This window comes from Numida meleagris, chromosome 4 (genome assembly GCF_002078875.1).
Source record: "Numida meleagris isolate 19003 breed g44 Domestic line chromosome 4, NumMel1.0, whole genome shotgun sequence".
Taxonomy (NCBI): Eukaryota; Metazoa; Chordata; class Aves; order Galliformes; family Numididae; genus Numida; species Numida meleagris.
In genome coordinates this window covers 80239082-80265311 of record NC_034412.1, presented here as the reverse complement: position 1 = coordinate 80265311, position 26230 = coordinate 80239082, and the positions used below count along the sequence as shown (strand labels likewise).

The following is a 26230-nucleotide window of genomic DNA, read 5'->3' as shown; positions in this document are numbered from 1 at the left end:
TGGAAGATAAGCTTCAGAATGGCAATGTAGCTCTTTCTTACAAGTTTGTTAGATGGTGAAGACTGCATACACAAAAAAGATGAAGAGATGACTGAAGATAACTGGCTACTGAGACTGCCATCTCCAAGAAAAAAAGAGGACAACAGGTAAGTATTTTTTTTGTAAAAGCTGCTGTGTGAGACCATCAGAAATTCATAACAAAGTTCTCTAAAGCCATCTCAACGTCACGACCAACTGCAAAGAAACAACTTCAGAGAAAAGTGTACATTTTCCAGAATGTTTTTATCTCACGATGTCTATTGTCTGCCTGTAGCTTGAGTTTAGCTACAGTGGCCTGCTCTTCATCCGTGAGCTAATTCCATCTAACCACTGGGTCATCTTGATAATTGAAGTTACACGAAATAGGCAACTGAATGAAGTAACACTGGTAATTCAAAAAGAATTTCAAAAGAAAATAATAAAAATAAATAAATCTGCCACAAGTCTAAAAGCTAGATTACATGAATTTTTGCTCATCTCAGAAGTGCAGGAAATTATTTTCCTTGATTTCTGCAAGATCAAGTGCGCCACTGATTAAAACTTTGTCTACTGAAGTGGAAGAGCAGAACACTGATGAGTTTGATTGTCCTGCAAGCAAGATATTTTCAATGAGACTGCTATAAAATGAAGCCACTACGATAATTTAATTCCTAGTTAAGGCCTTCCAGCAGCTTTTCAACATGAGTAATCTTCAACAGTTCAATACCCTCAAAATTATAAATAACAGCCAAGTGAATATGTGTCATTCAAATGTAAGCAGGCATGAATGTACGAGCTAGTTCATAACTTTTGATAGTCTCACCGCCAATTAACAATGTAAAGAAATTACTAAAGCCCTATATAACTCCCCCAAAATTACATTTCTGTGATTGCTCTGTGAAGTAACAAATGTTATATAGCAACTGCATCAAGTAACTAATCAACGTGAGGATCTACTTCCAAGGAAAAGCCCACAGATAGTCTTCCTGCTCCTGGGTACGTTCTGGTCAGTAGTGAAATAGCGAGTGAGTGATTTAAACTGAGTAAAATCACCACTATTTTATCAATCACAGTAAAGATGTCATCTAAGAAGGAATGTATAGAAAGATGCGATGAGATCTCGTCATCGCCCAGATAATGAAGAAGGTAGGGGACTCCACTGTCCTTTATTCAAAGCTTACTGATAAAGCAGTAGCACCTCATCATCACAAGTATATTACAAACATGAAAAAAACATGTGACTGTCTGGCACTACGTGCTGCGTGGTGGGGAACGCAGAGGAAAGGAGACAACAGGCTCCCAGCTGCACACTGTGAAATGCAGTGAAATTTCATTTGACTGTCTTTTGCACAATCCCAAGAAAAGCTTTGATCGACACAGAATTCCATTTTTTTTACACAAAAAAATACCACAAAGAGGCAGCAAACCCTCAGAAATAATTGATATTTCAAAGGGATTTGACAGATCATTAACTTTGGATTTCGTTAATGACATCATTCTATTTGACCCAATTAATAAAAACAAACCTTACTAGGAGAAAACCTACCCTAGGCCAAGTAGGCATTTTGTAGCAGGCACTGTATTTCAGCTCATCCTTTCTGTTGCACATCATCCAAAAATCAAAGGAAAGAGTAATCATTTTTCTTAGAGCAGACTAAAGCGAATGCAATGGAAGGCAATTAGAATTTCTCTGCATTTTTTTTTAGTCAAAGTTTTGGAAGCAGTAAGAACAAAGATTTGCTGTTAATTTTGTTGTTAATTAAGGAAGTTCTGTTCTGAGTCTAGCCAGCTCTGCATTGATAAGGTTTTATATATATATAAAATCAGATTATTTATCAGGAAACTGCTAAAAAAGCATTTGAGTTTACAAAATCTCACTGTACCTAATGAAATCTAATCGTTAGTCTCTGAAGGAGCCAGTAGACGACAAACTGTTGGACTCTTAAGCTTTATTAGCCTAAAAAAAAGTTGCAGGGAATTGCAATGCAAGTAACAGTATGGTAGACTACCACTATGAACAGGCTGATGAACCAGGCCTTTACTATTTCATATAACTGAATATTTTTCTATTCCCTTTCCTTTCCGTAAATCTCCAGAAACAAACGGGATTTCTCTAGGCTGCAGAAAGTCACAGCTCTACCACTGCATTCCCTTTTACCCCAGTATTTGACTGTGCCAGAGAATGCAGAGAACTGACGTCTGAGTGGAGAATCTGGATTTACAAAGCAGAGTCCAGCGGGGAGCTTTCTAACAATACCTGGTGAGGCGCAGCCCTGATCTAACATCCACAATGGAGCACGCTTCCTACTGTTCTTTCCATTCCCCTTACAGGCTTTTCTTTAGCAGTGGTTTACATAGCGAGAAGCTGTTCATTGTCCATGCATTTACAGAAAAGGAAGTTACTCTTTTCAGCAAACAGGGCAAACAATTTCAGCAGCATGGCTGGAGTTTCAAATTCTTGGCAATTATTACCTGCTCTTAAATGACTTTTTAATGTATTTTAAAATAGCAGTACTTTAAGTCTGCTTCCATTATATTGCATAACTGAACGACGACTGGAACAAAGCTGTCAATACCCTTCTGGACAGCTAGCTGCTCCTAGAAACATTCTGTGACTCACGGCTTTTAACCTCCTGCCACAGTACAAACTGAGCTGCAAGCCTTCCACTGAACTCACTGAAGGTTCACAGTGCATTCAGGTGTTTGATTTTTTTTTTTTAAAGAACTATGCCATCCCTGCCAGAAAAAAAAAGGCTTATCAGTTACCCGTTATTCAACATGCAAAATGAAATACACCATTCTAAGGTTTGAAAAGTCGAGTTTAGTTTGATAATCTTTAAAATCACACGCAGACGTTGACGGTAACAACTAGCACCGTCGTGAAGCCGAGAAGGCTGACGTTTGTGAGGACCGTGTTTCTTAGTAGTACGAACGGAAGCCATCTCATCGCGCCGCTCAATACTGACAGAGAGAAAGCAGGGAGGAAAAGCAGGCCCACCAGCAACGCTCTGCTCTGCGAAGCCTGGAAGTGCTCGGTGCTGCAAGCGCTGCTCGTGCTGCTGGAAGCAGGAGGCCGGGAACATGAACGCGGCATGCTCACAGAATAAACACTGACATCAAATGGAAGGCGAGAGCCTACTTGAGCTAAAAGAATAAGACCAGCCCAAAGTAATATGTGTTTAGAGCCACAGAAAATATTTATTATCAACAGTAATTTGTGCTATGTTTTATTTTTCTATACAACATAACGACTGCATAGCTTTCATAGCTGGAAAAAGCGTAAAGAATCACTCAGAGCCAAGACGTATACAAATGAGAATTATTTTATCATCTGTCCGACATACATTCAGCGTTTTTGCAAACGGCCACATTGTAGTTGAAACTGCAAAATTAGAACACCTCCAACCATCAGAACTAAGCTATTACCACTGCTATAGGAATGTTATTTTACTGCTGTTACCATACTTAGTTTAATCCCTCGATAGTGGAAGTTGGCATCTCCTTGATGCCCAACGTTTATCTCAAATGCATCAGTGAAAATTAGAGGCAGTCTGAGCTCGTCGTTTGTGCTCTCCTATGACGGTTTAATCCTGTTTCAAAGCTGCTCGGTTCAAGATAAAAAATATTTGAAGTTTGTGCTACCGGAGACCAATGCCCAGTTTTATATCAGAACAGTTCTAGGACGTGTATCAAAAAAAGAAAGCTACCTGTGTAAGACATATTAGTAGAAAACGAACCGGGTTGACCAAGTAGATCATTTTCCCTCTTTGCTTCAAATAACTCATGTCACATCTATAGCGCCCAAATTAAAGGATTTTAAAAGGTCGAGTACTGATACAGATCATACTTACAAAAGATGTTCATTATTAAACCCTTTGCTACTCTAAAGGCAAAATAAACAACTATTTCTAATAAAGTACAGTAAGTGAATAAATGCATGCATTTATCTCTACACTTCCTAATATCGTGGTATGGTATGGCTTTTTATTGCTAAATTGTCAGAAAATGAAGGAAATTATAGCAATCTGATTACAAATTAGTAATTTCAGCTTGACTGGATGGAAGGAAAACTACTTGCCCTTTAACTCTTGTTAATGTATCTTTGCAAATGACACGCTCATACTCGAGCACGTTTGGCTTAACCTGCTTTTTGTAGGACAAAGACTGAGCAAATTTCCAGTGTGCACTGCGCAGCAGGCAGTGCAAATGGAAAGCACCACATCACAAACCAGTGCTGGGCTGGGGTCACAAGCCTTCATCCAAAAAGCGGGGAACTGATCCGACTGCGGCACTGCTGCCGTGCAAAGCTGACGGGATGATCAGAGAACACACCAACACCAACTGGCCCGTACCAACAGCACGTCACCTTCGGTAAGTGGGCGCACCTACAACAAATTCACAGGTCTGTGTACCTGCAAACAGGACTGCTGTGCAGATCTTTTGCATCTGTTTACAGATCTCTCTCTCAAAAGTTCAGGGTGTTGTTTTTGTTTTGTTTTTTTTTTTTTTTTTTTATAACAGACAGCAAAGCATGATCTCACCATTCACTCCCATCTCTGACAAAAATCTCAATGCTACAGAATCCCTACAAATCTAAACACAGTATTCATAACATTAAGAGTGACACACCTAAACACAGCTCTATATACTCAGTCACCAGTAACTACCCCTAACAAACCTAAACATCACCTCACACTGATGTTAGCCCTTCGCTGCTTTAAGGTATTATATAGAAGCACTGTTAAGATGGTAGACTCTCCTCTTTAAAAATATATATACTTTGATTTAGTACTACTGTACTACCTAATACATTAAAAAAAACTCCTGCAGTATAAATATTCATTTTATACAAACCATGCATTTCCAAAAAAAAAAACCCAAACGAACACAATTCCTCTGGGAAAACATCAGTGTAAATAAAGCAAGCATTGCTTTTCCTTTCAGATTGTTCCAAAGCAGATGATAGCCAACTAATCCTCATGGAGCAATTCTTCACAGCACCGCAGAACAGCAGGGGTTGGCAGGGAGCTCTGGAGATCACCTAGTCCAGCCCCCAGCTACATCCAGCTCCCTACAGTAGGCTGCAGCACGCTGAAATGCACTGACACCCTACCTAGCATTCTGAACACTCTGAAGCAATTTACAAGACATTAGTAAGGCAGGGAACACAGCAGAACGGCAGATGGCCAAGGCTAGTCAGGGGCATCTGCAAGTGGAACATGCTTTACTCAGGATCCCTCACTCTGTTGGCCAGCAGAAAGAGCCACAGCACGGAGCGTTTTCAGTCATTCACAGATGCTTCCCAGCACAGACCTGTCCCGTTCCAAAAAAAGCAAGCAAACATTTCCGAGGGCTGCTGCTACTTCAGGGAACTTGAAGAGGTTAAAAAAAAATCAAATTATTTCAGTTAACAGTGGTATTTCACAAAAAGCACACGGGAGCCTTCATTTCCACCTGACATTAGACAGCTCATCTATTTTGTTAACTCCACCTTTTCTCCTCTTTACTGCGATCTAAGCAGCCAAGATCACAGTTATGGTGAGTACCAACTGCAATTTCTTTCAACTGTTCCATGAAGTACACAGTGACTTCCATGTGCTTGTAGACAAAGCAGACCGGCTAACGGATCTCTCTCCTTTGCCTCCTTTTGTTTTCCCAGGCCACGTTACTGACAGCTTTTCCCTCAGGAAAAAAAATGGTAATGAAGTTCTAGCTTTCAAAATGCTTACGAAAAAACAGGACCATGCTCAAAAAAAAGTTATTCTGCATGTGATCACCATATCCTTAAAATAACAGCAGCTAAGAAGAGAGTTCCGGATCCTTTTCCGTTAGGACCTAGATAACACCTGGCAAGTCACGTTGTACCTTCCATTACTCTTTCACAGAAGGCTACTTATTAGATGTCCCCTTCCCACAAGCTACACAGCTCTAAAACTACTTCTAAATGAGGTCTGCAGTAACTCACGTCCACAGTGATTTCAGCGTGTCTACCTGTTACCGCCCTGAATCCTTACATGCTTTCTTGTTTAAAAAACCAAACCACACATCAGTACTGCGCAGTAAAACGCGGGAGCACGATGTCCACAGTAGGACAGTGAGCTTTCCCACTCCAACCCTGCCACCATTTCACCCTCCACGGTCCATGTTAACACATGTAATGCTATGCGAGAAAACTCTTCAGCCCTAACTCAAGTACTGCAAATGTTCTGAATGGCAGTTCTTCACCGAGAAAAGCGTTTCCAAGGAATCACGACGACACACACAAACGTATCAAGTTCACCAGATTCCCAAGATGCCTGAGCATCAGCATCTTCTCGAACCGCTAGCCCACAGATTCCAGAGAGGTTTCAACAGCCAAGCTAATTCCCATCGCATGCATTCCAACTGCCAAGAGGGAAGAGAGAATTTGGCCTCCTCTGTCCCCAGTGACAGCTGTGAAACCCGACAGCCTTCCAATTAAGCCAATGACACCGGTGCACCCCAGAGCCTTCAGGTGGATTGCACAGGTGTCACTGACTTAATTGGAAGATGGCAGGGCTGCACAGCTGTCAGAGGACATTAATCTGGCCAGTAGTACTTGCATTCCCAATAGCAAGGATGCAGAGGAATGAAAGATCCCAGGTTGACTGTCATACTCACAAACAAGCTAAATTGACATGACAATTTAAAAAGACAATTTAAAAAGGAAAAAAAAGCCCAAGTTTCTCCAGTGTCAAGTTCCAGTCACAGCCATACCCATCTGCTCCCCAGATCAAGCACCAAATCTACTGCAACTTATACCAGCTGGTTCTGGGGTCCTCAAGGGATTTCACGCTGAGAACTGGCTCTGTTTGTGGACCTCTCCATACCTAGGAAAAGTTTCACAGGAGGTGGTTCTACACCATTTAGCTGAAGGCTGCACAGAAATACTAGAGAAACTCTTACCTGAGGGCAGCCATTTTTCAGCATCCCACATTTCCCTTCCCCTGAAGGACAAAGGAATTATGAAACACCATGTACTGAACTTAAGAATTACTCTAGAGCAGAACTTCGTAAAGTAATATGTTTAGGAGTACAATTTTGAAATCAAAGCTTTAGTTGTTCAGACCATCTGTCTTTAATTTAAGAACTCTTAACTGCAATCAGAACACAATTTTCAGCTCAACTTTTATAAACAGCCAATCTATCTCCTCAGTTATTTCTCAGAGCGGGGAAGCCCACGAACAAGACCAGGCCAATTTCAGCATTCCTCCAGTGGGGGAAATCCCAAATCCCCTCATCCCTCACTTTGTTACTGAGCTCGGGGAAGACTCACAAGTCCCACTGTGTACTATAAATTCAATCAACTTCACCTTCAGACATGCTTCTCTTTACAATACCGTTTCCATTGCTAAAGAGAGTTTTCACAGAATCTCTACTTACTCTCCACCAAATTGCATTTAAAAAAAAAAGTTGGAATTAGAAGAGAATCCTGAAATTACTCGATTCCAAGTAATCTTGTAGCCAAGTGTTTAAACTACAATTTACATAGGATACACCTGTGGCTTAAGATCAGTCTTCCAGTAGCATAACTGAGGTTGGTTGCCAAATCTCCAAGCACAACATGCCTTAAAGCATGACACAAAAAAACTCATGCTGGAAGCGACAACAACTCCCACTCTAGGGGAACCTATTCTGGCAAGAGATGCTCCAGCTTCTCTTTGCCAGAAGAACTGAATCTCAAATGTCATATTCCAGGGAAGGAAAAAAACCTCAAAATCTGACCAAGTATTAAATCCTACTAAGTAAAATTCCCCATGAAATTACCTTCCTATCTTGAAAATGCCGTCAAGTTGTATTTCACTAAATATCAGCATAAAATGACAATACTGAGATTTAATTTGACTACAGCGTGGCTTATGGTATTATTTGTGTTAATCTAAAATGGTACCTGAATGCTTCCTGGTAGGGTAAGTTCCAACTAGCCACAGATGCTTCACTTTACAGGACGTACTACCACAGTTCTGCCCTGGAAACATCCGGGAATGCTTCAAGAAAGCGTTCTCCAATGAAATTTGCATGCATGCAAAATATTCACTTTGTAAAGATTCTCTACATAACTTAAAGGAGTTTGCAAGGGATTAACACTTCATGTAGTATATTGATGCCACCATCATTCTGCTGCTCAAGCATCTGTGCTTTTTAATATTATACTACTGCCATGTCAATAAAACAACAGTTTAATGAGACTAAATGGTTTCTCACATTTCCATCAAAACAATTGAATACTGACATACTGTGGGCACAAAATTAGTATAAATAGACTTTATTGAAGTCAGTACCTTTGTACTGAAGCTGAAGGTTGTGTCTACATAAGCACAAGTTGTAACATTTCACAACTTCTAAAAGGAATGTCAACAATTACAACGATCATGCATACCATGGTCGATAATCACATTTTTAGAAGCATTTTCAACCATTTCTAAAGAAATGCTTATAACATTGTTATATATAGAACTACTTTCAATAAACTGCAAAACATTGATCAGCTTTTCCAGTATGAGCTACAGTGTCAACACAAAAGGGAGGCATAAATGTTTAATTTATGAAATCAGAATGGAATATTTACTGTAAAGAAAAATTAAAAAGCTTTCAAATAAAAGGCCATTATTGAACCAAAGTGAAGAGCACAACTTGAACTTTGAATCCATTCATCTTTTAAAGCTGTCCTCTGAATAACTTCAGTTCAAAGCATAAATTCAGTACTGCGAGTATTCCTTGGACTGAAGTTTGGCAATGATGCGATCCAACTGTCTCTTTGCTTCACACTGTGGAAAATTGCTCATGTCATAATATTGAGGGGCAATTTTCACCAGCCTGTCAAAAAAGGAAAAATTAATTACTAATACTCCAGCTTTAAGATGCATCCTATACCAATTCTACAACTGACTGAAACAAAGACTATGCTTTTACTTCTCCCTATCTTGCATTTCTGAAGTTAATGTAAGAGTACACATTTAAATTTCAGTCCTGTGCTCAAGCCCAAAACGAAAAAGCACACGATGAAGCCCACCTAAGTATCAGGTCATACAAGAAGAGTAGCAGTTCACTCATAGCTGGCTTAAGCTTCAAAACCCAATCAAGAAAGGCATTACGATTCTGCTTCAGCATTTACAGCGCTTGTTCAGAAAGATTTCTGGCTGAAGGATTTGAAACAGTATTTTGCATTAAAATACTAAAGAAAGCATCCTATGCGGTGTGCTATCTGACTTACAAATCTTTAAAGCCTTTCTACGCAACATACTATTTCAGCAACAGCTTAAAACCCTCCCATATCCCCCCAGGCTTACAACTTAGCAGTTGAGGTATAACCTTAAAGACAGGCGAGAAGGTTCAGACCTCCACTGTCACCCAGGCCTCTGAATTCCTTTACATGCACCCTACTGACCAGCAGTATTATGACAAGGCATGTCCTACCAATATTACCACAACTTTCCTTCCTATTTTAAGAAAGCACTGAATCCTGTTCAGATCCTTACAAAAAAGGAGAGGCAAACTGCCACAAGAGGTTCTAGATCTTGAGGCGTCTACTAGTATCTTTTTGGCACACAAGGGAGTGCTGGGACACACTCCCAAACGCAGCATACCTGAACAGCTCCTCCAGAACTGACTTACTGATGTAACAAGTTGTGAAGTAAAAGGTCTCTCCACACACTGCACAAAGAGCCTGAGTGTCTGAGTTTTGCACACAACTTCCACAAACCAGAAGGTGGCATCCACAAAGGAAACCTTTAGTCATCTACAAGTTCACTAGTCCATACAATTGCCATTCCCCAAACTGTTCTGATAACATCAGATTCATGAAAAGCGAAGAGACCATCTGTGATGAAAAAAATCAAGCCGCTTCTCAGCGGTTCACGTCTGCTTTACAACTTTCTGCTTACCATTCAGGTTTGATGTCTGTACATGTCCGGATGTAGTTCTTTGTTGTAAGGACAAACTCATTATAAAGCACCCATTCTGGTTTATGATCGAGAACAGTGGAAGGATGCAACTGTACCACCTGGTTATCTTTCACTGTTAAGTAATGCCCTGTTCGTTCCAAGTGCGCCACCTAAGTAAAAAGAGAATAATTCATTAGCACAGGAGAGTTTAAGCGACTTCAAGTAGTGCTGCATCCAAAATACTTTATTGCAACTTTGAAACCATGTCTAAATTTAGCACATTACTTGACCGCTTGAAGTACTCCGATTTTTTGTATACACACAATCAAAATGCCAGATGTTCCTGCTAATTGCCGTAAGTGTATACACTAACATACAATTGAAGCAACATACAAAAATAGTTATCGCCCCAAAAGAATCCTGAGTACAGCAGCAACGCAAACAGTACCGAATGAAATATTTATCGGGCAGGTTTGTTAACACCACAGTCAACTGTGGTCTAGCACAGGCAACTCCTTCAAGCACAGTGTTTGCAGTTGCTGCTTACTGGTCCTACAGTAGCTACATTATCATTACAAGCTTTTATTAATGCACTGTTTCAGTAGTAGAATAATATATGCATCAGTAAAATTACAAATTCCCTCACAGCGAGCCTGAAAAAAACATGTCAATCCAGTTAGAACTGGTAATTCAACATGTCCAGAAGTAAGAACAGTCTTGTTACAGCACAAGCTTCAGAGCTGAAAAATGTAGGTTCAGCAACGTACTTCTGCTGCGACCTTGGTAAAAATCAATTAACCTCCCTGACCAAGCTTCTCGCTCTGTGAAAGGGTATAATGTCTGCCTCACCAAGATGGCCTGATACCCAGCTCATTAAGGTTCGGTAAAGCAATCAGTTATCCTTAGAAGGATGTTCTCTGTAAGAACAGCTAATCTAGAAGTACAGGTAACTAAAATTAACCTTCCGATACTGGAAATTCAAGATGACCCTTGTGGTTATTTCATCATATATACGTACAAAACTACCATAAAAAGATTAAGAATGGCTAAGAAGATGTGCAAAAGATGCATTTTTAATCATATCATCATTAACTACTGTCCTCTAATACAGATTCATTATTTTCCTACATTTATCTCACCTTTTTTTTTGCCTCAAAAGTAAATCACATCTATTAGATTAAAATTGCAGGATTTCTGATCCAATAGTTACCTTAAATTCTACATCAGGCCATAAGCTTTGCAACAAGCTATTTACTTGTAAATGCACCTCTCCCTGATATTTTATGACATCCCTACCTACGACATCCACTTCCGTAACCATCAGCTGTTCTCACCTGAGACTTTAGACGTTACACAGCTACTTTATTTTCAAGTCCAGATACCAACACTAGCTCTTCTAAAAGGAAATTAACAGTGCACTGTCCATAACAACTCAGGCTTAATTTTATTCAGCTCAATCCAAAATTTGCAGAAATAGCAGTACACTGCAAACCAGAGCAGACCAGTAACTCATCTGTTTCAGACATGGCACAACAGCAGTGTATGAGTGCTGAATTATGCTTTTTGGTTTTTTTTTTTAAAATCAATTTCATTTTTTCAGAAGTTCGTGTACAAGTGTATGCACATTTTAGCTGCTTCTGTTCTTCCTACAGAAGGATGGTACAATCAGTTTTAGTTCTTCTAAAAAATTGTGTTCTGCTAAATTTAAGTCAATACAAGTTACCTTTACCACCTCAATCATCCCCAGATATATTAACATCAGTAAAGTAGCAGCATTCACTTCTCCTCAAACGCATACGACCATTTCCTTTTCTGCACAATTTATAGTGAAGCATTCTATTTTGTACAATTCTGAAGTAAAAAGATTGATATAACTAATTAAGAATATTCATAAAAATGCAAAAGACAAGCATAGCTAGCTCTAAACTTCTAGAGTAGGAAAAAGACTAGAATAACTTCAATTAGAAAAAAATGTTGTCTTAGTACGCTGATATCAGTGTTGAGTCACCTTTAAGTGGTTGCATACTATTACAATTTATTTGAATTGTGAGATAACAAGCCCACTGCATTTATCCCATTTAGATGTTTCTCTTAAGTATGCTTGTTAGCAGACAGAACGATAGCTAATTTCAGGTTCAGTAATGGCAATGCTATAACGAAACATGCACAGTGAAGCTATGGCTCCACAGCAAGCAATGACGATCCAGCTGCCTGCTACTGCATCTTCCTGCTCACCCCTGGGCAGATGTTTCAGCATCAATGACAAAGGTAATTCTGCTCCCGCTCTGAAGGTGCAAACATCCTGCAGGATTACCGTGCTGAAAGAATTTAGAACAGGCTCTGGAAAGCACCAAGGCTGACATAAGCGAGCAAACAAGGACGCAAAGGAGGCAGTGTATAAATTTACGGGCCTTTGCACCCCGGCTTGTAACCAGTTCCAGTGCCTGCAGAATACAGCGTAGCAGCTCCCTAATACCAGAAAAAGGGACTCGCTCTCACCATTCCTCCTTCTCTTGCTTGTAGAAACATAATATCTAGATATGTAGATACAATATAGATACATGATCCAAGCCCTCCTTTATGTAAGGCTCTGTTGTTCGTTTTACCCTTCAACAAGTCAGTGTAATATGTTGACCTGACAACAAATATTAACTGTTTTTTGCTCATTTATTCAGTTAATTACATTAAATCAACTGTTAGGGAGGTCTCATGGAAAGGATGGCACAAGACAAGCCTGGGCGCCTATTGCCAGGAAGGATGGAAAAAACAAGTCATGAGTAATTCTGTACCTTCCGTGAACACAGGGAGCAGAGGAAAAAGGTGCAAAGGACTGGTCAGTGTCATGCTGACACATGTTCTTGACTTACTAACTACAGGAAATAAAATTTCATCTTTAGAAAAAGAAAAAAACACAACCAAAGTTCCTACAGCTTACGAAAACTAAAGCTAAGTACTCATCTGCAAAATGTATTTAGACACTTTGCTTGGTTAAAGAAAAGTTCTGAAAGATGAACTTCCTCTGGAACCCGCTCCCGGGCTTCAACTGGCAAACTGGCTAGAAAGGCTCAACAGCTGACCAAGAAAGGATTCCTGCTTATGGACGCTAGGAAACAGGTATGGGGGAGAGTATAACAAATGAACAAATGAGTTCTGAAATGAGACACTCCTCCAATTTTGTTTCCACAGAAGTCGGTTTTGGTGGTTGGAGGTTGAAGGTGATTTGGCCCATCATTCTGTGATTCAATTATGTTTTTTCAGAGTCCAAAAAAAAAAAATCAGGCTTCCATTGAAACCACAGAACAATATCAAGCATGGCTATCAAAGAGGTTCATTTTTCAGTGACAAATAGCGCTAAGCAAGGTACTAGGGACCACACCTGAACCCAGAGTTTCTCAAAGAATTTGTCAAGTATTAATATGAAACATTCGCAAATGAGGCTGGAAACAGGAGCCAAGAGTTAAACACTACTGTCTACATAATGTAAGCTACGTAAACATGACCCTAAAAGGATCATAAGGATTCAAGACAGCCTGTGCATCTCTTCCAGTAACATGCTCCTCTGTAGACTGAGAAAATCCCACCTGCTGATAATTTATAATGCTTTTATCAAGTCAACCAATTCAAACAGAAGCCATGGAACATGCCACCGTAAAAAAAAAGTCTAGTTCCAAGTTCTCCAACACCGCTTTCAAGGTCATCACCATTTTATTAAGAACTGAGTCGCCTTTCCACCCCTAGTTTTATATGTGCTTATGTTATTATCCATCGTACTACAGAACTCAGCCCAACCACGCATCTTGAGGTAAGCGTATCAAACACTGCCCAAGGTGAATGCACTCAGAATAACAAAGGCTACTAATTTTGGCAGGTTGGTCTCAGCAGTTTGGGGCATCGTCTGTTTCTTGTATTTTTTTCTTGAAAGAATGAATGATAGTTATGTGCTGAAGACCAACAACTGTCACTTGGATTTCTGAAATTTCTGCTCTCCCATCATGCAATTGCGTTTCCAAAGCTATTAAAAATTGCATTCTGCATTCCTTGAGAGAAATGAATACCATTAAATGCAATGGTGACCACCTTGATGTTGTAGCTTTATTATAATATCTAATACTGCAGGAGTCTGATTACACACAGACTTTAACATACACAAATTAGTACCAAAACCTCAGTAGCAGCAAGAATGAGATTTCACTGAGCAGTCCCAACACCTAACTTTTGGTACAGCACAGGTTATAGACTTTCATCTTCTGTAATGACCCTGATATAATCTGTGTTAAGCTATGTTTTCCAAAAAGGTTCCACACTTAACTTGAAGACAAACAGAACAGCGTTGAGAACAAAAACTGTTGTTTTTTTTGTCACCATCTTTCAAATGTTTGAGTAACTTTGGGGTCTGGAATGTCCTTTGGAAAACGAAAGTCCTCTTGCACACATGTCTGAGCTGTGAAGTACGTAAAGGTATTATTTCCAAAGTGTTTAAACTTAAGCTAAAGAACTCTGGCATTTCCTACCCTGAGAAGACAACCATACCAGATACAAGACGTACCTTCACAAAACCAAGTCACTAAAAATTCTAAGATTTCTTTCATGATCAACACCTTTGATTACAGGTATTTTTAAGCAAAACATCCCCTAAGTATCAAAGCTTCACTTGTGTTGTTTATTTTCTAATGCATTTTTTTTTAATGGGCACTTTCTTAGAGATTTTCCAAGTTCTCTTGCTCTATTTTACATATATTCTGCATATTCCGACGTGTGACACTGAAATAGTTGAAATAATTACCAGAAAGAACCAAGAAAAAAGTTTTCCCTTGTAAAAACTCTGGTGAAACTGGAGACCTAGCACAAAAGTTTTACAATACATTTAACTTGTTGGCAGTATCTGTCATTCCAGAAGCTTTTCTACACAAACTTATTTGTATTTAAATATGAAGAGTAAAAAGATGGTCAGTAACCAACAGAAACTCTGTATTTATCAGTGACTAAGACACAACTGAAGGCAGGCAAGTTTACAGCCCTCCTGTTAATTATGTAACTGGTTCTCTCCTAATAGTTAGGAAAGTATCCTGAAGGAATATACTGTCAGACATCAGTCACAGGTCTCGATTAATACAGATATTCCTACAGTACAGATACAAGTGGAATTAAGATGACTGTTTTTAGGGCAGCAGGCAACTACATTAGAAAAGACTGTAGTCAAGAACTATATTGGAACAACGGCTGCTGCGGTTTTTAACAATACAGTATGAAGTGAGAAACTCAGGAGCTCAAAGAATCAAGATAACTAGCATGTGCCCACAGACCTAACTACTTTGCTTGTACTGACTACCCACTGTACATCAACACACTTCTAATTCAATGCATGCTCTGTACTAAGCAGATAAAGACTGATGTGGGCATTTCATTACTCAGGTCTTCTTAACAAGAGCCCCCAAAATGCCAGCGAATCTCTGCAAACAGAAGGCACAACGTGCACACAGACTTAATTTTTAAGTCCTTCAGCTGCTGATAAATAACATTTCCTCTTTCATTATAAACATTTTTTCTACTGAACATTACACATAGCAACATGGAATTCACGAGAGAAGGTTCAGAGGTGAGGTCAGTACTGTCCCACTGTCATGGAGATTAAGAAGAGTGGAACTGCTGAAACGGTTTTGACTTCAAATACCTTCAAGAGATCTACCACAGCGATCTCTTGATTCAGCCCAATAATTTTGACTGAGGGGGTAAAATACACTTCTGCTTTAAAACCTTCCTAGAAATCTCCTCAGGCTGCCCAGTTTGTTTGAGGTGGCAAAATATAGTTTATAGCAGGATGAACTAGATGATATCCAGAAGGCCCTTTTAATTCATTCTTTCCACCATCCATTCTGTGGATTCTGTCCACTTACAATTAAATCTGGTAAAGGAGGTCAAAGACAACAGGATTTTGGGATAGGCTTGCAAAGCCACTTATGGAGAAAGAGACCTTACAGAGGGAGGGCCTGCCACCATTTTCATCTTTATCATTCATCCTTGCCTCTACTAAGACATCATCGATAAAAGAACAGTCAAATGGTGAGCTGATCAGCAAAGTGAAGCCTCTACCGCAGTATCAGAGATTTAATTAATCTCTGAGTATTGGATTAAGCAGTCTGGCTATTAAGGAATTTAATTCCTACTCAATTGGATAATGACGATTCACCCTCAGAAGTGTTGTGGTAAGCTAAGGCAGCTAGCACCAATATTTCTGAGGCACTATTATGCTACTGATTTCATAATGTTGTTAAAATACTCACACAGTCAATTCCTGACTGGTCAGGCCAGAAACAGTATTTTCTAACTTGCAGGACTGTCTACAACTTCTGCACCAAGTAAAATTTGACTAAACAATTTACTGTGAATAACAACCAATCAATCTGTCAAAGACTAAGTGGTAATACAGTTAGCCATATACAACTTCAGTAACACGCATCAAGTTTTGATGAGTGATAGCTATCACACTAACACTAAAAGCAATATGAAACTAAACTGCTTCCCCTACAAAAACACACATACCTGCATGAAATACCCAGTAACTAATGCCTTTCTTATATTGATGTAATAGTCTCGGCTGGTAAAGTCTGTGCTTCTACGTGGCAAATTAAATCTATCCATGATTCGTGACAGCTGCTGGCGTACATTGTCTGCAGACATCAGGGACCTGTAGTTAATGAAGTTGTCATAACACCACTGAACCGACTCATGATCTGCAATATCAAAAAACATGAATCAAAAATAAGTATTTTATCCAATTAGAATAAGTAAATAAAACAGCGAGTAACTGAGTGATCAGTCAGATAAACCAAGAAAAGATATCCATAACTTTTTTTTTTTAGTAAATGATAACAGCTCGTAGCCTATTCAGTGGATTTCTTTCATTAGATAACTTCTCCATGTTATTTTCTATTCGGGAAACAAAAGAAAAATCAGTCTTCCCCCCACCTTAACACAGTGAATACATAACCACTGATGTTTTCCTGAAATACCACAGCAATGAATTTTGCACATTTCACCTGTATTGCAACTAGAAAAATCTTTAAAACCTGCAACGTGAAATGCAATTCAACATAAAAAATGCTGCAGTCTTTGTTTCCAACTGTAGTATGCAACAAATACACAAGAAGATTGTACATAACTATAAGCGAGAAACCCAACCCTTTCATTAAGCCACTGACTAACTGCTGAAGAGGTACATAAACACACCGACCCCACGCTAAGTGTAATACACCTCACGGTAGTTTAAGTAAAAGTAAGTGACTGGTAAAACAGCATCAGTAACACAACTCTGAACTTTCCACGCTTAAAGTTACTCTTTCCACTACTGGTGGCTCTAGTAAGAGATCTTTTAAGACAGCAATCATAGACAGTTTCATAAGAACTACACATTTAACACTGAGAAACCTACATCTCCCTACCACTTGTATTAGTGGTAGAGCGTGTTTGTAAAATAAAATACATGATTCTGTGAAATATTTACAGAAGGACTTTGTAAGAACATCAGGAAAAAAAGGGGCAGACTGGTGAATGAGTTCGTCAAAAACTGACACCACCCAGCCCTCACTAATACATGTATTCTGTTTGCAGACAAAAGTTTACACATAAAGACTTCAACAGAAATTTACTCTTCAAGGTAACATCAACACTACTGTATTCGCTAAATCCTAATAAGGATGTGTGACTTGGACTTGGGCACAGGGAAAGATCTCCAAGCAGCCTACAAATTTCATCTGACTTTTAAAAACCACTGAAATCACTTTGACAAAATGTACCCAATTAAGTGGGGAAGGTATTTCCACACAAAAATTATGCAATAGATTTATGAACTTTACCAATACAAAATATTATAATGATTAAAAAGTAGCTATTGTTTTACTGTTCATTTTAAGTTAAAAAAAATTCATTCTCAGCAGATGAAAAGCAAAATGTGTCAAATGCATTTACTGTATTTGGATGCATTTTGACTACAAAAACGGCAAAAAAACACCCCATTTTCTACTCTACGTCATGCAAAACCTACGTTCAAACCGCATTTTAAAGACGACAATGTTGTTTCACATTTTATATGTAGCCCATAGTAAATGGAGCAGACAAATGTATTTCCAGTATCCCAAGCAAAGGTCCTGACTGTTCAGCTCAAGTTCTCCACATTTTGGTTCCATATATTTTTAGAAACAGAACTCCTCCAGCGGGTAGCCCGAAGAGATTTAGGCCCTGACCTCATCACACATTAAGTGACTGCCAAGGACATCAAACAGTCATTTTCCTTTGATGAATAATCTAAGGCTGGTTTTATTAAGGAAGAGAATAACCTGAGCAGGAAAGCATCGGCTCAGGAACATACATGCAAGATATCTTCAAGGCAATCTGCACAGTGTTATCTCAACAGCTATGAGAACCAGTCAATAGATATCTCCAAGTTGCAAGTTCTGATTATAAGCTTCTTGGCTTTTTTTTTTAAGACAGTTTTGAATACATATGTTTGTATGTTTAATCTGAAGACACCTTTGATTTTGGATTACCAGACAAACAGTGTTTGAATTGTTTTGACACGGAATTCCTATATCAAAACTGCAACAGAAAGGAGCACTACTTTTTTTACTCTGGATAAAAGACTGTTGCTTTTTTCATCTGTTCACAAGAAATGCAGCTAGATCATAAAACATTACTTTTCACTACCAACCAGATTAAGTAATCTTTAGATTTACAACCAGGGTAAATTACACATTCTCCATGCTGCCCACCCTGAAAAGTTACTGAACAATTATGCTGACTTTTCTATAATTAGCATCAGATAACAAACTTCCAATATTTCTTAATTATGGGAAAGCCTGCTTCCTTCTGTTCAAGGTTACCAACACTGATTAAAAAGCCTGGCCTGACTCCAGACTTTTTTTTAACACGATCTCTTTACTAGGTTCTGATTCTCTCTCCTAAAGAAAGTTGCACTTAAATAGTTCTTCTACATACTTAAAATACTAAAAATTATAATAGAATAGTATTAAAAAACCCTAGTCTCTCCACTGTCCACAGAACTTGGGAACAAAAGCTGGCCACAAAGAATTTCAAGTTATTTTGCTAAAACAGGTACACACTTACTTTGTTTGAAAGCATGGTAGACATTCAGCAACGTCAAATGATCTCCATCAATGTGGGCAAACCTCATCTTGGCTTCATCTGCTGCTTTCTTTGCTTCCGTGGGGCGAACAAAACACTGTGGGACTAAACAAGGTTGGTATGGGCCCAACACAAACGCCCATATCGATGAGTCACGCATTCACAGATAGAGGAACAAGGCCTAGCTAGGTCAGTTCACAGAGCATAGGGCAGGGCAGGATGGCCTCCAACTGCATCTTGGACTGTGTTTACTACCTTGATTTGGTACATCAACACCTAACCACATCTGTAAGACAAGAGGGTTTCAAAGCTACAGAGTACCTGATTATTTTAATAGAATTATACGTAGGCATCAAAATCTCTATCCTGAAGGCCATCAATATTACCTACATACTGAAATTCTCAGCAGATCTTGGTTCAAGGCCCAGTGCTGATAGCTCTACCAGGAACTAGTGTCATATAACAGAATACTTGAAACGCATGTTTGCTTTTTCAGAAAGCCCCTATCTTCTGCAGTGGATAAGAGCAGAACGTAATTTTGGAACCATACTGCACTAACACAGTCTGAACAAACATTAGCTTTATTACAAGTCTGCTACTAGACAGAACATACCAGTAAAGCCAAGTCATCTTCCCCATATGGTATTGTTATCAGCACTGGTATACAGCAGCATATGTGAATGAAGATACCAAGACTAAAAGTTGTGATGTTAGCGGTAGTGGTGGAAGGTTAAACCGTCCTTTGACACTACTTGAAATAAAAACTGTGATGCAATGAGCTTCGCCCACTGAATCAGACTTCAGAGAGTATAACAGTCTCATTCTGACTTGAATTAAAAAATTGGGTTTTAACATTCCAAGTACAGACCACCAAAGACCGTGAATTAAGCTTGCTACAATAATATGTGGTCTGCCAACATTCTTACAGGTTTGCAATTTCAGTACAAATCTGCAATACATTTAAAGCAGTTATGGATCTTACTTTAGAGATAAACAGGAGAAAAAAGCAGACTAAGGAGCCCATACTGAAGATGTAATTTGTAAGAGTTTAAGTTTCAATAAAATTAATGCTGAAGCATTAATTTGTAGCTAACACACTACAAATCATTCATTTTTTCCCAGTTGCTTAGGACTATAGTAGCCTGCTCATAACTTAAATGCAATCTCATCTGTCCTCAACAGATGCGAGCCTTTGCACGTTCATTTTTAAATCCCATGAAATCCCAAGAACCACTACATTTCGAAAGTATATTGAATTGAATACTGGGTGAAATTTCAGAAAAATGCAAATCGCAATAGTGAATCGCATGGTAAGAGATCAGAAAGTCTAATGCAGTAAATAAAACTGAAATGCAGGTGCAAAATAAACACCCTGTATTTTATGTCCCCTATTTGAAAGCAAAAATAGAGTACTTTAGTTTCAAACACACTAACAGAAGTAAAAAACAGTAATACAGTAAGTTGGAATAACTCACTGTTTTGATTAATAGCACTCGCTCTACAGAAAAGTTAAGTATGCGAAACCCCATGGCAAGACAACAGAACTCTGAAGTAACTTCTACATGAACTACAACTTTTTAATCTGCTGATTTATTCTATGCTATTCTCTGCTCTCTTCTGGTATCTAGCTTTCATTTTAGTCCAAACTATTAATACTTGGATTCCTATCCAGATCCAGCCAATCTTTGTGTGTATTTAAGGCATTATTATGTGTACTATCTACCAGATGTTGCATCACTGGTAGAAAAAAATGCATTGAAAACAGTCCACAAATACTAGACTGTGTAGTCTTCACGTAGAGTTTCAGTTACTATCTAGACAGTAACCACCTTCAAGCCAAATGTTTAAAGAAGCATAGAAAAACATTACCTTAAAAGAATAATGGGTTGTAAAAAACATCAATAGAAAAAGGAGTAGTCTGTTGATTTGTCTTACAACAGACTAAAATACTAGACTTACTGGATTTTCCCTCAGTAGCTATTTCTGGGGTGGGTAGGGAAGAGTTGGGGGCAAGAGAAAGACAGGCACCAACCTACCACCACCTCCGCAATTAAGCCTACCATTAAATTTTAAAAAAATATTAAAGATTCTGCCCTGCCCATCTGCTCTGAGTCTGAACAATCATAACTCTGCAACAAACATTTTAGCTTGCTTTTTAAAAAAAACTTTCATATAAATATACTGTAAGACTTAACCAAAGCAGATCTTAAACTCAGATTACTTTTTTCGAATTGTCCCAGTTAAGCACATAACCAGAAGTACAACTGCAAAGAGTCTGTTAAATAACACACCCTAAAGACATAGCAATAATTATGAATACAGAACATCTTGACTTCCCTAAGAACAAAATCTTGCTGCTTTCCTAGAGAGACCAACTATAAAATGAAGTCAGTTCTACGTGAACTGGGGAATGAGATACAAGGCTTGCTTGACAACATTTTTCTCTCAAGATCTCTCTTGACAAGCAGCTGTTATGACAGGGCTATTCACTTTATGCAGCAAAGTACAGCTGTGCACACAAACTAACTATTAAAAATATACAACCTCCCCCAAACTCGCTTTCTTTCCTTTAAAAGTAATGAATGCTCTTTCGCTTCCCAATAAAATTAATGACTAAAAATCATATCATGTACAAGTTTAGCAGTTCAACATAATTTCTGCTCTAATTCTTTTGGAAACGCTGGCATGAATCAAAGTGCAGAAGAACGCACAATAGAGAATAGATTTCACTGCCTTAAAAGCAGAGTGGTTGAGCCGACATTTTTAGTCTTGATTATGAAGCTAAAAATAAATTTCCGTTCCACTCCACTATTTTCTCTTGACTCAAATAAATGCACTTTAACTGAAAGTTAGGATCAAACTTTTTGACTATCTATGCACGTTGATTTCTTAACATTAATGATTATTTGCTGCAGGTCTACACACAAACCCATAATGGATTAAATTTCTGACAATTCTGCTTTTACTAAAAACAACTTCAGATCGCTTATGTTTTTGATGCGGAAAGCTCAAACTTCCCCCAAACTGAAGGTTTGCACTCTGGTATCTCTTTCCCTAATATTACCTGACAACATGGCAGTAATAGATAGGACCTCGTTAGAACAGTTGTAGTCACAACTTGCAATAACCATTTTAGCCAGTTGTGGGTCCAGTGGAAATTCAGCCATCATGGATCCCAACTCGGTCAAGTCTCCATCATCATTTAAAGCAGCCAGATAATTCAAGAGCTCTAAGGCTCTCATCAGAGTTTCTGGAGCTGAAAGAAATATTTAGGTAGCTACATTAATCAAAGTGCTATTAATAAGCAAGAACAAGAATGCACAGATGACTTTGTTTTTCGTTCTCCATTCAGCTGGCTTCCAAACAAAACTGCTACCAAATCCAATTATATACACCCAGATATGAATGAACTAGTAGATAAAAACCACTTATTTAGAACAGCTACTAACTGGTTCAAAGTCTCTGAATATTTGAAGAGCGCTACTTTTCAAGATTCAAACAGCAGAGGCATTGTGAAATATTCACTTGGTAATATCATTTTTCTCCCAGTGCGCTGACATCTTTCTTGTTCAACAGAAAACAAATTGGGTAGAGTCCTAGAATTTCAACCATGTGCTTTAGGTATCCGTGATCTTCCACAATCTGAGCCTTTAACAACTTCTCTTAAATCTCCATTTCTTACAGCAAGTGTATATTAAGTCCACAAAGAAAAACAAGAATCCAGATCCCAGCTAAGCTAGCATACAAACCACACAGCACTAAACAAGCAATTTTACTGAACTGCATTGTTTAAATGCTTATAGACATTACATTTTTATTTTAGGTGGAGAAACTCAACCAGCTTTGATGTATTTATAGAAAGCTGATCTGTGAGTTTAATTTGCAACATGACCCTGCTATTTTTAAGGTACTTCTGAACATTTAATACCGGTACAAGAGAGATTCACATTAACTCTATAGACTAAGCCAAAAAACATGTATTCTGCTTTAAAAATGCTAGCCAATTTTATTTACGTGCAGTTAACTGACGTGCAATTAGGAAGTGTAATCAAGGTGATAAGTAAAAAATTCACTCAGTAATAGATTTTCTAACACACATAATTTTGTCATATCCTTGCAGGTAAGGAGCATTCAGTAGATTTCCTGCTTCTACTGGAAGCTCTTAGGCAAACAGTGTTATTAAGACACTTGTTTCAATAAGACATAGCACTAAATAAACAGTGTTCCTTATGGATTACGATAAAGAGTAGAAAATAATATTTCATGTCATTCTATAAAATACTCAGCAAAATTAAAAAGACTGCAGAAGTCATCTATGCCCATAGCAGACAAGAAAATATGAAACAAATACCTGGAGGATCCATAAAATCAAAGTGCACCAAATCATCTATGCCAAGCTTCTTGAGCTGCAACACTACAGATCCTAAGTTAGACCTCAAAATCTCAGGGTATGTGTTATCCTAGGGGAAGGAAAAAGAAAATTCACAGCACTGTGTAGTTCGGTGCTTGGAGGAACAAGCATTCAAATTCTGATTTTGCTTGGCAGCACAGCAACTGGCTACCTGGATCAAGTGCTTTTATAGATGCACTCCAAAGAGTGATCTTACCTGCATTTCAGTTTTGTAAGCCTTCTCTGTGTACAGCCTGAAGCACTTGCCCGGTCTAGTACGACCAGCACGGCCAGCTCGCTGCTGAGCAGAAGCTTTACTAATTGCAGTCACCAAGAGAGACTCCACTCTGATACGAGGATTATATACCTATTTCAAAGTGGAATAGGAGCAGGAAAAGGAGAAGAATGAACATCACTCATGGTAAGACTTATCTCAAAAATAAAAACAGCTTTAAATTTGTTTTCAAATGCAACTTTGGACAAGGAAATCACAAGTTGTGTGTACCTGAAAGGAGAAAAAAAAACTTTGGCTACATAATCCTTTGAATCAGTTGGAAAAAAGCTTCAAATACAACTGCCTAGAAGACCGCAGTTACTTTTTATTCTTTTATTAACATCTTCTCCTGCCAGGCTTCCCATCCTCCTTAAGTGTGTGCGTACTTTTAGATAAGATTTTCACGGCAGAACTAATGTGTCTTATTTGTTCTGCAGAGTGCTAAACACACCCTTGATGCTCAAGTAATTGCACGCAAAAACAAGTAGTCTTGATACAATTATAAGGTTGAATAATCATGTTCTAGAGGTCAGAAAAATATAACATTAAGTCTTGAATGCAACTGTAAAACCATACTGATGACAAAGCAAGAGTACATCAAGGCCATGCGTTGATTTTCACATTACAAAATACTCTGGGATATACTGCAATATTTTACATGCAGTTATACAAAACAGCAGCCAACCCACAAGGTTCATGAAATAGAAGAGAAAGAAAAAAAATCAGTTTCAGATGAAAACCTCCTTTGGTTCACGTTCTAACACCCTCTTGGCATGAACAGGGATAAACCGTATTCAAAACCTTCAGTTCTTATCACAGATGGTATTCCACTGGAAGAGTTACTTGCAGAAAGAGTTAAACCTAAATGATGCTTGCAACTTGTGTATTAAGCTGCGCTGCTGTACTTGCATTCTGCTGTATCGCATTCTGCAGAAGCAAGGAAGGCTGACAATGTTCATGAGTGTTAAAGGAAAAGCCTTACGAAACCAAGTGATGAAGACAGTTACCAGTGAAAGAATTCAGTGAAGTTTAAGAGACAAGAATTTTACTCTTTATTTAGTACTTGGTTTGACTGCAGGCAATCTACTTCAGTTCCTCTGAACATCCCTTCATGTTCTAAGAAATGCTTTGTGATACATGACTTTCAGAGCTGCAAGAGCACCCAATAAACAGTGACGAGAAACAATACTTGCCTAGGTATTTATTGCTTCTCTCCTCATTTTAGTGCTAGTTTCCCATGCTAACATGACTTAAACAGGTGACTTCTATCATCTGTTTCATTTACATTCAGTAAATCAAGTATCTAGGAAATTCATATCCCACACCTAACTTATAAACCTCTTACTTCAATCTTTAAGTTCTTCCCTACTAAGCTATTTTAGACTGCTCTAGCTAAGTATAAAAAGGCAAAAGAATTCAGCATCAAGACTTCAGTTGAGTAAGACCTGTCAAAATGTTTACAAAGAAGAATTAGCTAATCAAACCAGATCAATTGATACACTATTTACCTTCTGTTTTGCAAAGCCAGGATCGATCACAAACACAACACCATCTATTGTTAATGATGTCTCAGCAATGTTAGTGGACACAACAACCTGTTGAAAAATAAAACAGTTAATAACTACTTGGTCATGAAAATACCCATACAGAGCCCTGACTATGCCCCTGCAGCAAGAGTTGTCAGCAAACTTTCTTACACCTCATCATTAACTAACAGAGCTCTGTTCCAAAACTTCTGCTGGATCTGAAGTCAACCAGATGAACTTCCAATTTAGTCCACCGCCTTTCTATTAACAACATTAAAAAGTTAGCTTTAAAAAAATAACACGAGCAGACATTTATGAAAATTTTCTATTCAAAATTTTGCTTAGCTCCAGTACAAAATGACAAATCACATCAGTTCTCCAACAGCTTCTGTTGCCTTCTAAAGTCTTTTTTAAGCACAAAGAGGGCAAGCTGGTTAAATAGTATTATATCAAGGGTTATGTAATTGTACTTTGAGTCAAATTTATCCACAGATGCTCCTCTCCAGTTAAGCACTGAGGAAAGCCTTCCCTGTTTTACACTCAAATATTAACAGCCAAAAGCAGATATATGCTTATTATTTTACACACACTGGAGCACAGTACATTTTTTCACTTGGTTCACAATAAAGCAGTTATCAGTACATTTCAGCAAAAATCCTCAAACACTTTAATTTCAACTCTATCTTCTTAAGTTACTGGATAGTCAAGTGTATTCACGTATTTTCAAGGTTACGTTTTTGAGTTTCTATAGAATTTCTAAAGATCGCCTCACACAAAACTACAGCAAAGGCATGTGTGAGTTCTGAGGTTTGGTTCATTGCCATTTAAACATTTACGTTCAGCGTTAACAGTCTACAGATACTTCCAGTTCTCATCCCAACACTGATCACATTAAGTCACATACCGCATGTTAAAATTTAATCCACAACCTTAAAAAGAAGATTTAAAAGGAGTTCAGGATGTCAGGTAGACTACTTACCTT

The 26230-nt window shown here is 38.4% G+C and overlaps 1 protein-coding gene across 3 annotated transcripts in view; it reads right to left on the bottom strand.

Moving 5' to 3' along the window:
* Positions 4514 to 26230, bottom strand: part of DHX15 (DEAH-box helicase 15) — a 43341-nt gene continuing 21624 nt past the window's right edge. For all 3 annotated transcript variants that reach the window (XM_021394330.1, XM_021394332.1, XM_021394331.1), the window contains exons 7-14: positions 25231 to 25317; positions 23666 to 23815; positions 23410 to 23518; positions 22123 to 22314; positions 19041 to 19163; positions 16461 to 16651; positions 9921 to 10090; positions 4514 to 8853 (exon numbers count right to left, since the gene is read on the bottom strand). In XM_021394330.1, coding sequence (XP_021250005.1) covers positions 8736 to 8853; positions 9921 to 10090; positions 16461 to 16651; positions 19041 to 19163; positions 22123 to 22314; positions 23410 to 23518; positions 23666 to 23815; positions 25231 to 25317 — 1140 coding nt within the window. In that variant the 3' untranslated portion in view covers positions 4514 to 8735. The remainder of the gene's footprint in view (positions 8854 to 9920; positions 10091 to 16460; positions 16652 to 19040; positions 19164 to 22122; positions 22315 to 23409; positions 23519 to 23665; positions 23816 to 25230; positions 25318 to 26230) is intronic.